Raw genomic sequence first — 16,056 nt, forward strand, 5'->3', positions numbered from 1 at the left:
ACTATTCCCTTTGTAGTGCACTGCTTTTGACCAGGGCCTATAGGGCTATGAAGTAGTGCACTACTTTTGACCAGGGCCTATAGGGCTATGAAGTAGTGTTCCAAATAGGATTGGTTACCACGGTTACCTTGTCATTGACTGTAGCCAGAGATACAGTACTGTGGTCACATGGCAGCAGACAGCATCACACCCACAGTACTATGGTCACATGGCAGCAGACAGCATCACACCCACAGTACTATAGTCACATGGCAGCAGACAGCATCACACCCACAGTACTATAGTCACATGGAAGCAGACAGCATCAATCCTACAGTACTGTGGTCACATGGCAGCAGACAGCATCACACCCACAGTACTATAGTCACATGGCAGCAGACAGCATCACACCCACAGTACTGTAGTCACATGGCAGCAGACAGCATCACACCCACAGCACTAAAGTCACATGGCAGCAGCCAGCATCAATCCTACAGTACTGTGGTCACATGGCAGCAGACAGCATCACACCCACAGTACTATAGTCACATGGCAGCAGACAGCATCACACCTACAGTACTGTGGTCACATGGCAGCAGACAGCATCACACCTACAGTACTGTGGTCACATGGCAGCATCACACCTACAGTACTATAGTCACATGGCAGCAGACAGCATCACACCTACAGTACTGTGGTCACATGGCAGCAGACAGCATCACACCTACATTACTATAGTCACATGGCAGCAGACAGCATCACACCTACAGTACTGTAGTCACATGGCAGCAGACAGCATCACACCTACAGTACAGTAGTCACATGGCAGCAGACAGCATCACACCTACAGTACTGTGGCCACATGGCAGCAGACAGCATCACACCCACAGTACTGTGGTCACATGGCAGCAGACAGCATCACACCCACAGTACTGTGGTCACATGGCAGCAGACAGCATCACACCTACAGTATTGTGGTCACATGGCAGCAGACAGCATCGCACCTACAGTACTGTGGTCACATGGCAGCATCACACCTACAGTACTGTGGTCACATGGCAGCAGACAGCATCACACCTACAGTACTGTGGTCACATGGCAGCATCACACCTAAAGTACTATAGTCACATGGCAGCAGACAGCATCACACCTACAGTACTGTGGTCACATGGCAGCAGACAGCATCACACCTACAGTACTGTGGTCACATGGCAGCAGACAGCATCACACCTACAGTACAGTGGTCACATGGCAGCAGACAGACAACTCATACTAGATCTATCTGGCCATGATACATGTAGTCAGACAGGACCCCACTAATATCTATCAGTCCATGATACATGTAGTCAGACAGGACCCCACTAATATCTATCTGGCCATGATGCATGTAGTCAGACAGGACCCCACTAAAATCTATCAGTCCATGATACATGTAGTCAGACAGGACCCCACTAAAAGCTATCTGGCCATGATACATGTAGTCAGACAGGACCCCACTAATATCTATCAGTCCATGATACATGTAGTCAGACAGGACCCCACTAATATCTATCAGTCCATGATACATGTAGTCAGACAGGACCCCACTAATATCTATCAGTCCATGATACATGTAGTCAGACAGGACCCCACTAATATATATCTGTCCATGATACATGTAGTCAGACAGGACCCCACTAATATCTATCTGGCCATGATACATGTAGTCAGACAGGAACCCACTAATATCTATCTGCCCATGATACATGTAGCCAGGCAGGACCCCACTAATATCTATCAGTCCATGATACATGTAGTCAGACAGGACCCCACTAATATCTATCAGTCCATGATACATGTAGTCAGACAGGACCCCACTAATATCTATCTGGCCATGATACATGTAGTCAAACAGGACACCACTAATATCTATCAGGCCATGATACATGTAGTCAGACAGGACCCCACTAATATATATCTCGCCATGATACATGTAGTCAGACAGGACCCCACTAATATCTATCTGGCCATGATACATGTAGTCAGACAGGACCCCACTAATATCTATCTGGCCATGATACATGTAGTCAGACAGGACCCCACTAATATCTATCTGGCCATGATACATGTAGTCAGACAGGACCCCACTAACATCTATCTGGCCATGATACATGTAGTCAGACAGGACCCCACTAACATCTATCTGGCCATGATACATGTAGTCAGACAGGACCCCACTAATATCTATCTGTCCATGATACATGTAGTCAGACAGGACAGCACTAATATCTATCTGTCCATGATACGTGTAGTCAGACAGGACCCCACTAATATCTATCTGGCCATGATACATGTAGTCAGACAGAACCCCACTAATATCTATCTGTCCATGAAACATGTAGTCAGACAGGACCCCACTAATATCTATCAGGCCATGATACATGTAGTCAGACAGGACCCCACTAATATCTATCAGTCCATGATACATGTAGTCAGACAGGACCCCACTAATATCTATCTGGCCATGATACATGTAGTCAAACAGGACCCCACTAATATCTATCAGGCCATGATACATGTAGTCAGACAGGACCCCACTAATATATATCTCGCCATGATACATGTAGTCAGACAGGACCCCACTAATATCTATCTGGCCATGATACATGTAGTCAGACAGGACCCCACTAATATCTATCTGGCCATGATACATGTAGTCAGACAGGACCCCACTAATATCTATCTGGCCATGATACATGTAGTCAGACAGGACCCCACTAACATCTATCTGGCCATGATACATGTAGTCAGACAGGACCCCACTAACATCTATCTGGCCATGATACATGTAGTCAGACAGGACCCCACTAATATCTATCTGTCCATGATACATGTAGTCAGACAGGACAGCACTAATATCTATCTGTCCATGATACGTGTAGTCAGACAGGACCCCACTAATATCTATCAGGCCATGATACATGTAGTCAGACAGGACCCCACTAATATCTATCTGTCCATGATACATGTAGTCAGACAGGACCCCACTAATATCTATCTGGCCATGATACATGTTGTCAGACAGGACCCCACTAATATCTATCTGGCCATGATACATGTAGTCAGACAGGACCCCACTAATATCTATCAGTCCATGATACATGTTGTCAGACAGGACCCCACTAATATCTATCTGGCCATGATACATGTAGTCAGACAGGACCCCACTAATATATATCAGTCCATGATACATGTTGTCAGACAGGACCCCACTAATATCTATCTGGCCATGATGCATGTAGTCAGACAGGACCCCACTAAAATCTATCAGTCCATGATACATGTAGTCAGACAGGACCCCACTAATATCTATCTGGCCATGATACATGTAGTCAGACAGGACCCCACTAATATCTATCAGTCCATGATACATGTAGTCAGACAGGACCCCACTAATATCTATCAGTCCATGATACATGTAGTCAGACAGGACCCCACTAATATCTATCAGTCCATGATACATGTAGTCAGACAGGACCCCACTAATATCTATCTGGCCATGATACATGTAGTCAGACAGGACCCCACTAATATCTATCTGGCCATGATACATGTAGTCAGACAGGACCCCACTAACATCTATCTGGCCATGATACATGTAGTCAGACAGGACCCCACTAACATCTATCTGGCCATGATACATGTAGTCAGACAGGACCCCACTAATATCTATCTGTCCATGATACATGTAGTCAGACAGGACAGCACTAATATCTATCTGTCCATGATACGTGTAGTCAGACAGGACCCCACTAATATCTATCTGGCCATGATACATGTAGTCAGACAGAACCCCACTAATATCTATCTGTCCATGAAACATGTAGTCAGACAGGACCCCACTAATATCTATCAGGCCATGATACATGTAGTCAGACAGGACCCCACTAATATCTATCTGTCCATGATACATGTAGTCAGACAGGACCCCACTAATATCTATCTGGCCATGATACATGTAGTCAGACAGAACCCCACTAATATCTATCTGTCCATGAAACATGTAGTCAGACAGGACCCCACTAATATCTATCAGGCCATGATACATGTAGTCAGACAGGACCCCACTAATATCTATCTGTCCATGATACATGTAGTCAGACAGGACCCCACTAATATCTATCTGGCCATGATACATGTTGTCAGACAGGACCCCACTAATATCTATCTGGCCATGATACATGTAGTCAGACAGGACCCCACTAATATCTATCAGTCCATGATACATGTTGTCAGACAGGACCCCACTAATATCTATCTGGCCATGATACATGTAGTCAGACAGGACCCCACTAATATATATCAGTCCATGATACATGTTGTCAGACAGGACCCCACTAATATCTATCTGGCCATGATGCATGTAGTCAGACAGGACCCCACTAAAATCTATCAGTCCATGATACATGTAGTCAGACAGGACCCCACTAATATCTATCTGGCCATGATACATGTAGTCAGACAGGACCCCACTAATATCTATCAGTCCATGATACATGTAGTCAGACAGGACCCCACTAATATCTATCAGTCCATGATACATGTAGTCAGACAGGACCCCACTAATATCTATCAGTCCATGATACATGTAGTCAGACAGGACCCCACTAATATCTATCTGTCCATGATACATGTAGTCAGACAGGACCCCACTAATATCTATCTGGCCATGATACATGTAGTCAGACTGGAACCCACTAATATCTATCTGCCCATGATACATGTAGCCAGGCAGGACCCCACTAATATCTATCAGTCCATGATACATGTAGTCAGACAGGACCCCACTAATATCTATCAGTCCATGATACATGTAGTCAGACAGGACCCCACTAATATCTATCTGGCCATGATACATGTAGTCAAACAGGACCCCACTAATATCTATCAGGCCATGATACATGTAGTCAGACAGGACCCCACTAATATATATCTGGCCATGATACATGTAGTCAGACAGGACCCCACTAATATCTATCTGGCCATGATACATGTAGTCAGACAGGACCCCACTAATATCTATCTGGCCATGATACATGTAGTCAGACAGGACCCCACTAATATCTATCTGGCCATGATACATGTAGTCAGACAGGACCCCACTAACATCTATCTGGCCATGATACATGTAGTCAGACAGGACCCCACTAACATCTATCTGGCCATGATACATGTAGTCAGACAGGACCCCACTAATATCTATCTGTCCATGATACATGTAGTCAGACAGGACAGCACTAATATCTATCTGTCCATGATACGTTTAGTCAGACAGGACCCCACTAATATCTATCTGGCCATGATACATGTAGTCAGACAGAACCCCACTAATATCTATCTGTCCATGAAACATGTAGTCAGACAGGACCCCACTAATATCTATCAGGCCATGATACATGTAGTCAGACAGGACCCCACTAATATCTATCTGTCCATGATACATGTAGTCAGACAGGACCCCACTAATATCTATCTGGCCATGATACATGTTGTCAGATAGGACCCCACTAATATCTATCTGGCCATGATACATGTAGTCAGACAGGACCCCACTAATATCTATCAGTCCATGATACATGTTGTCAGACAGGACCCCACTAATATCTATCTGGCCATGATACATGTAGTCAGACAGGACCCCACTAATATCTATCAGTCCATGATACATGTAGTCAGACAGGACCCCACTAATATCTATCTGGCCATGATACATGTAGTCAAACAGGACCCCACTAATATCTATCAGGCCATGATACATGTAGTCAGACAGGACCCCACTAATATATATCTCGCCATGATACATGTAGTCAGACAGGACCCCACTAATATCTATCTGGCCATGATACATGTAGTCAGACAGGACCCCACTAATATCTATCTGGCCATGATACATGTAGTCAGACAGGACCCCACTAATATCTATCTGGCCATGATACATGTAGTCAGACAGGACCCCACTAACATCTATCTGGCCATGATACATGTAGTCAGACAGGACCCCACTAACATCTATCTGGCCATGATACATGTAGTCAGACAGGACCCCACTAATATCTATCTGTCCATGATACATGTAGTCAGACAGGACAGCACTAATATCTATCTGTCCATGATACGTGTAGTCAGACAGGACCCCACTAATATCTATCTGGCCATGATACATGTAGTCAGACAGAACCCCACTAATATCTATCTGTCCATGAAACATGTAGTCAGACAGGACCCCACTAATATCTATCAGGCCATGATACATGTAGTCAGACAGGACCCCACTAATATCTATCTGTCCATGATACATGTAGTCAGACAGGACCCCACTAATATCTATCTGGCCATGATACATGTTGTCAGACAGGACCCCACTAATATCTATCTGGCCATGATACATGTAGTCAGACAGGACCCCACTAATATCTATCAGTCCATGATACATGTTGTCAGACAGGACCCCACTAATATCTATCTGGCCATGATACATGTAGTCAGACAGGACCCCACTAATATATATCAGTCCATGATACATGTTGTCAGACAGGACCCCACTAATATCTATCTGGCCATGATACATGTTGTCAGACAGGACCCCACTAATATCTATCAGTCCATGATACATGTAGTCAGACAGAACCCCACTAATATCTATCTGGCCATGATACATGTAGTCAGACAGGACCATGTCGGGTAATCCTGGCTGATTTGTCGCTTCATCCCTTCCTTCCTCCACTCCTCTCTTCCACTTTCCCTGTTCCCCTCACTCCCTCCTCTTCTCCCTTCCTTCCTCCATCCCTGTACTTTCTCTCACTCCCTCCTCTTCTCCCTACCTTCCTCCATCCCTCCATCCCTGTACCTTATCTCACTCCCTCCTCTTCTCCCTACCTTCCTCCATCCCTCCACCTTCTCTCACTCCCTCCTCTTCTCCCTACCTTCCTCCATCCCTCCATCCCTGTACCTTCTCTCACTCCCTCCTCTTCTCCCTACCTTCCTCCATCCCCGTACCTTCTCTACCTCCCTCTGTCCCACCCTCCCCCTCCCTCTATCCCACCCTCCCCCTCCCTCTATCCCACCCTCCCATTCCACCACCTCTCCTCCCTCCCTCGCTCCATCCCTCCCTCCCCTATCTTACTCCTTGGCTCCCCTCCTCCTCTCCCTCCATCCCTCCCTCCCCAATCTTACTCCTTGGCTTCCCTCCTCCTCTCCCTCCATCACTCCTTCCCTCCCACCCCTATCTTACCCCTTGGCTTCCCTCCTCCTCTCCTCTCCCTCCATCCCTCCCTCCCCTATCTTCCTCCTTGGCTTCCCTCCTCCTCTCCCTCCATCCCTCCCTCCCTCCCCTATCTTACTCCTTGGCTTCCCTCTTCCTCTCCCTCCATCCCTCCCTCCCCTATCTTCCTCCTTGGCTTCCCTCCTCCTCTCCCTCCATCTTTCCCTCCCCTACCTTACTCCTTGGCTTCCCTCCTCCTCTCCCTCCATCACTTCATCACGGTGACAGTGAACGGAGGTTGGTCTACCTGGACAACGTGGTCGGCGTGCAGCGCAGTTTGTGGGAGGGGCTGGCAGAGGAGGAGCCGCAGCTGCACCAATCCCACGCCGCTGAATGGGGGCTTGGCCTGCGACGGACAGAATGTACAGAAAAGCGCCTGCACCGCTACCTGCCCAGGTAACACCGCCCGCTCAACCGCCCCCAGTCATTCAGCTAGGCTACTTCCTGTCCTGCACAGCCACCTGCCCAGGTAACACCGCCCGCTCATACGCTCCCAGTCATTCAGCTAGGCTACTTCCTGTCCTGTAGCTCCACCTGCCCATGTAACACCGACCGCTCATCCACTCCCAGGCATTTAGCTAGGTTACTTCCTGTCCTGTAGCTCCACCTGCCCAGGTAACATTGCCCGCTCATCCGCTCCCAGTCATTCAGCGAGGCTACTTCCTGTCCTGTAGCTCCACCTGCCCAGGTAACATTGCCCGCTCATCCGCTCCCAGTCATTCAGCGAGGCTACTTCCTGTCCTGTAGCTCCACCTGCCCAGGTAACATTGCCCGCTCATCCGCTCCCAGGCATTTAGGTAGGCTACTTCCTGTCCTGTAGCTCCACCTGCACAGGTAACATTGCCCGCTCATCCGCTCCCAGGCATTTAGCTAGGCTACTTCCTGTCCTGTAGCTCCACCTGCCCAGGTAACATTGCCCGCTCATCCGCTCCCAGGCATTTAGCTAGGCTACTTCCTGTCCTGTAGCTCCACCTGCCAAGGTAACACGGCCCGCTCAACCGCTCCCAGGTATTCAGCTGGGCTACTTCCTGTCCTGCGGCTCCAGCTGCCCAGGTAACACGGCCCGCTCAACCGCTATATATATCATTCAGCTAGGCTACTTCCTGTTCTGTGGCTCCACCTCTGCTTGGCTCTGATTGGCTTAGCACGCTTTGGCTCATTTACATTTTTGTGTTAAGATACATAATTAGTTAATATTTAGATTGGCTGCTCTCTTTTGCCTGTTTTTCCATCAATTTATTTTGCGATTAGGTATAATTGTTAAGCTGGTGAGCGGGTGGTTGGCTGTTTGGTTGTTTGTCTGTGATTAGATTGGTTTGAGTAGAGTGGTAAAATATACCTTTGTGTCATCAGTCTGTAGCCACACATCTCTGTTTCTCCTCCCTGTAGTCTGTGCAGTACACCAATGTCCCTGATTCATATCTGATTCAGATTCAGATACCTGATTCATATCAGATACCTATCATATCAGATACCTGATTCATATCAGATACCTATCAGGTCAGATACCTGATTCATATCAGATCAGATACCTGATTCATATCAGATCAGATACCTGATTCATATCAGCTCAGATACCTGATTCATACCCTGATTCGTATCATGCAACACTCCTCCGTGGCCTTCAACTGCTCTCCAACATGCTCTTCAACTGAACGCTACCAGTACCTGCCTGCCTGTCCAACATCACTACTCTGGACGGCTCTGACTTAGAATATGTGGACAACTACAAATACCTAGGTGTCTGGTTAGACTGTAAACTCTCCTTCCAGACTCACATTAAACATCTCCAATCCAAAATGTAATCTAGAATCGGATCCCTATTTCGCAACAAAGCATCCTTCACTCATGCTGCCAAACATACCCTCGTAAAACTGACTATCCTACCAATCCTTGACTTCAGCGATGTCATTTACAAAATATCCTCCAACACTCTACTCAGCAAATTGGATGTAGTCTATCACAGTGCCATCCGTTTTCTCACCAAAGCCCAATATACTACACACCACTGCGACCTGTATGCTCTCGTTGGCTGGCCCTCTACATATTCGTTGCCAAACCCACTGGCTCCAGGTCATCTATAAGTCTTTGCTAGGTAAAGCCCCGCCTTATCTCAGCTCACTGGTCACCATATCAGCACCCACCTGTAGCACGCACTCCAGCAGGTATATTGCACTGGTCACCCCCAAAGCCAACTCCTCCTTTGGCCGCCTTTCCTTCCAGTTCTCTGCTGACAATAACTGGAACAAATTGCCAAAATCTCTGAAGCTGGAGTCTTATATCTCCCTCACTAACTTTAAGCATCAGCTGTCAGAGCAGCTTACTGATCACTGCACCTGTATACAGCCCATCTGTAAACAGCACAAACAACTACCTCATTCCCATATTGTTATTTATTTTTTTGCTCCTTTGCACCCCAGTATCTCTACTTGCACATTCATCTTCTGCACATCTATCACTCCAGTGTTTAATTGCTAAATTGTAACTATTTCGCCAATATGGCCTATTTATTGCATTGCCTCCCTAATCTTACTACATTTGCACACACTGTATATAGATTTGATGTTGTGTTATTGACTGTATGTTTGTTTACTCCATGTGTAACTCTGTGTTGTTGTCTGTGTCACACTGCTTTGCTTTATCTTGGCCAGGTCGCAGTTGTCAATGAAAACTTGTTCCCAAGTGGCCTACCTCTTCTGTGAGAGACTGAGTCCCTGTCTGCATCCCAAATGGCACCCTATTCCCTATTTAGCCCACAGGGCCCTGGTCTAAAGTAGTGCACTATATAGGGAATAGGGCTCTGGTCTATAGTAGTGCACTATATAGGGAATAGGGCCCTGGTCTAAAGTAGTGCACTATATAGGGAATAGGGCCCTGGTCTAAAGTAGTGCACTATATAGGGAATAGGGCCCTGGTCTAAAGTAGTGCACTATATAGGGAATAGGGCTCTGGTCTATAGTAGTGCTCTATATAGGGAATAGGGCTCTGGTCTAAAGTAGTGCACTATATAGGGAATAGGGCCCTGGTCTAAAGTAGTGCACTATATAGGGAATAGGGCTCTGGTCTAAAGTAGTGCACTATATAGGGAATAGGACTCTGGTCTAAAGTAGTGCACTATATAGGGAATAGGGCCCTGGTCTAAAGTAGTGCACTATATAGGGAATAGGGCTCTGGTCGAAAGTAGTGCACTATATAGGGAATAGGGCCCTGGTCTAAAGTAGTGCACTATATAGGGAATAGGGCTCTGGTCTAAAGTAGTGCACTATATAGGGAATAGGGCTCTGGTCTATAGTAGTGCACTATATAGGGAATAGGGCTCTGGTCTAAAGTAGTGCACTATATAGGGAATAGGGCCCTGGTCTAAAGTAGTGCACTATATAGGGAATAGGGCTCTGGTCGAAAGTAGTGCACTATATAGGGAATAGGGCCCTGGTCTAAAGTAGTGCACTATATAGGGAATAGGGCTCTGGTCTAAAGTAGTGCACTATATAGGGAATAGGACTCTGGTCTAAAGTAGTGCACTATATAGGGAATAGGGCCCTGGTCTAAAGTAGTGCACTATATAGGGAATAGGGCTCTGGTCGAAAGTAGTGCACTATATAGGGAATAGGGCCCTGGTCTAAAGTAGTGCACTATATAGGGAATAGGGCTCTGGTCTAAAGTAGTGCACTATATAGGGAATAGGACTCTGGTCTAAAGTAGTGCACTATATAGGGAATAGGGCTCTGGTCTAAAGTAGTGCACTATATAGGGAATAGGGCTCTGGTCTAAAGTAGTGCACTATATAGGGAATAGGGCTCTGGTCTAAAGTAGTGCACTATATAGGGAATAGGGCCCTGGTCTAAAGTAGTGCACTATATAGGGAATAGGGCCCTGGTCTAAAGTAGTGCACTATATAGGGAATAGGGCCCTGGTCTAAAGTAGTGCACTATATAGGGAATAGGGCCCTGGTCTAAAGTAGTGCACTATATAGGGAATAGGGCCCTGGTCTAAACTAGTGCACTATATAGGGAATAGGGCCCTGGTCTAAAGTAGTGCACTATATAGGGAATAGGGCCCTGGTCTATAGTAGTGCACTATATAGGGAATAGGGCTCTGGTCTAAAGTAGTGCACTATATAGGGAATAGGGCTCTGGTCTAAAGTAGTGCACTATATAGGGAATAGGGTGCCATAGTTCTCTGGTCTAAAGTAGTGCACTATATAGGGAATAGGGCTCTGGTCTAAAGTAGTGCTCTATATAGGGAATAGGGCCCTGGTCTAAAGTAGTGCACTATATAGGGAATATGGTGTCATAGGGCTCTGGTCTAAAGTAGTGCACTATATAGGGAATAGGGTGTCATAGGGCTCTAGTCTAAAGTAGTGCTCTATATAGGGAATAGGGCCCTGGTCTAAAGTAGTGCACTATATTGGGAATAGGGTGTCATAGGGCTCTAGTCTAAAGTAGTGCACTATATAGGGAATAGGGTGTCATTTGGGACGAGTGCCATTTGGTAAACAGTCATAATCACTAGTCGTGGTACGGTGTCAGAGTGCTGTGGAGGCAGAGGCAGGGTGGTGTAGAGACAGAGGCAGAGGGGTGTAGAGGCAGAGGCAGAGTGGTGTGGAGGCAGAGGCAGAGTGGTGTAGAGACAGAGTGGTGTGGAGGCAGAGAGGTGTGGAGGCAGAGTGGTGTAGAGACAGAGTGGTGTGGAGGCAGAGGCAGAGTGGTGCGGAGGCAGAGTGGTGTAGAGACAGAGGCAGAGTGGTGTAGAGACAGAGGCAGAGGCAGAGTGGTGTGGAGGCAGAGTGGTGTAGAGACAGAGTGGTGTGGAGGCAGAGGCAGAGTGGTGCGGAGGCAGAGTGGTGTAGAGACAGAGTGGTGTGGGGGCAGAGGCAGAGTGGTGCGGAGGCAGAGTGGTGTAGAGACAGAGGCAGAGTGGTGTAGAGACAGAGGCAGAGGCAGAGTGGTGTGGAGGCAGAGGCAGAGTGGTGCGGAGGCAGAGTGGTGTAGAGACAGAGGCAGAGTGGTGTAGAGACAGAGACAGAGGCAGAGTGGTGTAGAGACAGAGGCAGAGTGGTGTAGAGACAGAGGCAGAGGCAGAGTGGTGTGGAGGCAGAGGCAGAGTGGTGTGGAGGCAGAGTGGTGTAGAGACAGAGGCAGAGTGATGTGGAGGCAGAGTGGTGTGGAGGCAGAGGCAGAGTGGTGTAGAGACAGAGGCAGAGTGGTGTAGAGACAGCGGCAGAGTGGTGTGGAGGCAGAGGCAGAGTGGTGTGGAGGCAGAGTGGTGTGGAGGCAGAGGCAGAGTGGTGTGGAGGCAGAGTGGTGTAGAGGCAGAGGCAGAGTGGTGTGGAGGCAGAGTGGTGTAGAGGCAGAGTGGTGTAGAGGCAGAGTGGCGTGGAGGCAGAGTGGCGTGGAGGCAGAGTGGCGTGGAGGCAGAGTGGTGTGGAGGCAGAGTGGTGTAGAGGCAGAGTGGGGTGGAGGCAGAGTGGCGTGGAGGAAGAGGCAGAGTGGTGTGGAGGCAGAGTGGTGTGGAGGCAGAGTGGCGTGGAGGCAGAGTGGCGCGGAGGCAGAGTGGTGTGGAGGCAGAGTGGGGTGGAGGCAGTGTGGTGTGGAGGCAGAGTGGCGTGGAGGCAGAGTGGCGTGGAGGCAGAGTGGCGTGGAGGCAGAGCTGCGTGGAGGCAGAGTGGTGTGGAGGCAGAGTGGTGTGGAGGCAGAGTGGCGCGGAGGCAGAGTGGCGCGGAGGCAGAGTGGCGTGGAGGTAGAGTGGCGTGGAGGCAGAGTGGGGTGGAGGCAGAATGGCGTGGAGGCAGAGTGGCGTGGAGGCAGAGTGGCGTGGAGACAGAGTGGCGTAGAGACAGAGTGGCGTGGAGACAGAGTGGCGTGGAGGCAGAGTGGCGTGGAGACAGAGTGGCGTGGAGACAGAGTGGCGTGGAGGCAGAGTGGTGTGGAGGCAGAGTGGGGTGGAGGCAGAGTGGGGTGGAGGCAGAATGGCGTGGAGGCAGAATGGCGTGGAGGCAGAGTGGCGTGGAGGCAGAGTGGGGTGGAGGCAGAGTGGCGTGGAGGCAGAGTGGCGTGGAGGCAGAGTGGCGTGGAGGCAGGCAGAAAGACACACACATTCTGCATGATGCTGAGCTGCAGGAAAGGAAGGGAAGGACAGACGGGGATGTCAGGTCACTTCATTTACAGGCTAGCATTGGACAGAGATGGAGAGAGAGCGAGAGAGAGCGAGAGAGAGAGAGAGAGAGAGAGAGAGAGACAGAGATACAGAGAGAGAGAGAGAGAGAGAGAGAGAGAGAGATAATTACTTGACACATTGGAAAGAATTAACAAAAAAACAGAGCAAACTAGAATGCTATTTGGCCCTAAACAGAGAGTACACAGTGGCAGAATACCTGACCACTGTGACTGACCCAAACTTAAGGAAAGCTTTGACTATGTACAGACTCAGTGAGCATAGCCTTGCTATTGAGAAAGGTCGCCGTAGGCAGACATGGCTCTCAAGAGAAGACAGGCTATGTGCTCACTGCCCACAAAATGAGGTGGAAACTGAGCTGCACTTCCTAACCTCCTGCCCAATGTATGACCATATTAGAGATACATATTTCCCTCAGATTACACAGATCCACAAAGAATTCGAAAAGAAATCCAATTTTGATAAACTCCCATATCTACTGGGTGAAATTCCACAGTGTGCCATCCCAGCAGCAATATTTGTGACCTGTTGCCACGAGAAAAGGGCAACCAGTGAAGAACACACACCATTGTAAATACAACCCATATTTATGCTTATTTATTTTATCTTGTGTCCTTTAACCATTTGTGCATTGTTAAAACACTGTATATATATATAATATGACATTTGTAATGTCTTTATTGTTTTGAAACTTCTGTATGTGTAATGTTTACTGTTAATTTTTATTGTTTATTTCACTTTATATATTCACTTTATATATTATCTACCTCACTTGCTTTGGCAATGTTAACATGTTTCCCATGCCAATAAAGCCCTTGAATTGAATTGAGAGAGAGAGAGGGATAGAGAGAGAGAGGGAGAGAGAGAGAGAGAGAGAGAGAGAGAGAGAGGGCATTAGTCAGCCATGCTGACCCCCGGAAAATATTCCACAAATATCCCATGCTCGGTCAACAGCAGGGAGCTAAACCCTCCACCTCCGTCAGACTCCAGCGTCTACTGTTCCTGCTCCCTAGTACCTGAGTCATATCTACTGCAACCAATCAGAGATCTCATTAGAACATCTCATTGCATCATCACTCTCAGGACAGGTAGTCAGACGTCACCCACGGCAGCGTCAGGCTGGATTGAAAGTAATACGGCCTTTTCAGAATATAATTAATGCTCCTAGAGGGGACTAAAAACCCCCACAGGAAACAGTAGGAGACAAAAAAAGCAGCAGGAGGATGTGGAATCTGACAGCAACAAGAGGTGGATTTGTTCTGATTAAAACAGTGCATTCATGGGTTCGATCTCATAAGTACCCGGGGATGCAAGGTGCTCCTATAACAAAGCAGAGAGAGCAACTCCATAAGCTTTAAGGAGATTACACGTGGACTCAGAATAGGCTAAAATTGTCTCCATGTAATTCCAACCCTAAGGGCACTGTAACACAAATTGCATTGTGGCCTGTGTGGGCAGTGTAGTGAGACAGAAGAAACTGAGGCTGGGGCTGGTCCCAAGTGGCACCCTACCCCCCTATATAGTGCACTACTTTTGTTCGGACCTTACAGGATATAGGGAATAGGGTGCCATCTTAGATGGAGTGTGAGACTGAGGGGAGAGGCCAGTACCCCAGACCCTGCATGTCCACTCTGTAGATGAGGGATAGACTGGGGCTTGACCTCTATCACGGCTCTGCTGGCTCCGCTCTGTCTGGGGAAAGGGGGCTCTTTCTGTCTAACTCATTTGCTCTCTCTCTCTCTCTCTCTCTCTCTCTCTCTCTCTCTCTCTATCTCTCTCTCTCTCTCTCTCTCTCTCTCTGTCCCTCTTTCTCTCTCTCTCTCTCTATCTCTCTGTCCCTCTTTCTCTCTCTCTCTATCTCTCTGTCCCTCTTTCTCTCTCTCTCTCAATTCAAGGGGCTTTATTGGCATGGGAAACGCATGTTTATATCGAAAATATATAATAAACAGAAGTGAAAATAAAATTGTAAAATGAACAGTAAACATTACACTCACAAAGTTCCAAAAGAATAAAGACATTACAAATGTCATATTATGTCTATATACAGTGTTGTAACGATGTGCAAATAGCTAAAGTACAAAATGGAAAATAAATAAACATAAATATGGGTTGTATTTACAATGGTGTTTGTTCTTCACTGGTTGCCCTTTTCTTGTGGCAACAATCTTGCTGCTGTGAGCCATTGGGCTCCCGAGTGGCGCAGAGGTCCAAGGCACTGCATCTCAGTGCTAGAGGCGTCACTACAGTCCCTGGTTTGATTCCAGGCTGTATCACAACCGACTGATTAGGAGTCCCATAGTGCGATGCACAATTGGCCCAGCGTCATCCGGGTTTGGCCGGGGTGGGCCGTCATTGTATATATAATACTTTATTCTTAAACTGACTTGCCTAGTTAAATAAAGGTTAAATATAAAATATATACCAAATAGATATGGGTTTATCAACATTTGATTTGTTTTCAAATTCTTTGTGGGTCTGTGTAATCTGAGGGAAAATGTGTCTCTAATGTGGTCATACATTTGGCAGGAGGTTAGGGAAGTGCAGCTCAGTTTCCACCTCATTTTGTGGGAATTTTGTGGCAATTATGTTGCCTTAAAGGGTCC

The 16,056-nt window shown here is 47.5% G+C and overlaps 1 protein-coding gene across 1 annotated transcript in view; it reads left to right on the forward strand.

Moving 5' to 3' along the window:
- LOC139391058 (netrin receptor UNC5A-like) overlaps window positions 1-16,056 on the forward strand; it is a 491,035-nt gene that overhangs the window by 280,618 nt on the left and 194,361 nt on the right. The window contains exon 6 of the mRNA XM_071138544.1: window positions 7,508-7,675. Coding sequence (XP_070994645.1) covers window positions 7,508-7,675 — 168 coding nt within the window. The remainder of the gene's footprint in view (window positions 1-7,507; window positions 7,676-16,056) is intronic.

This window comes from Oncorhynchus clarkii, chromosome 31 (genome assembly GCF_045791955.1).
Source record: "Oncorhynchus clarkii lewisi isolate Uvic-CL-2024 chromosome 31, UVic_Ocla_1.0, whole genome shotgun sequence".
Classification (NCBI taxonomy): Eukaryota; Metazoa; Chordata; class Actinopteri; order Salmoniformes; family Salmonidae; genus Oncorhynchus; species Oncorhynchus clarkii.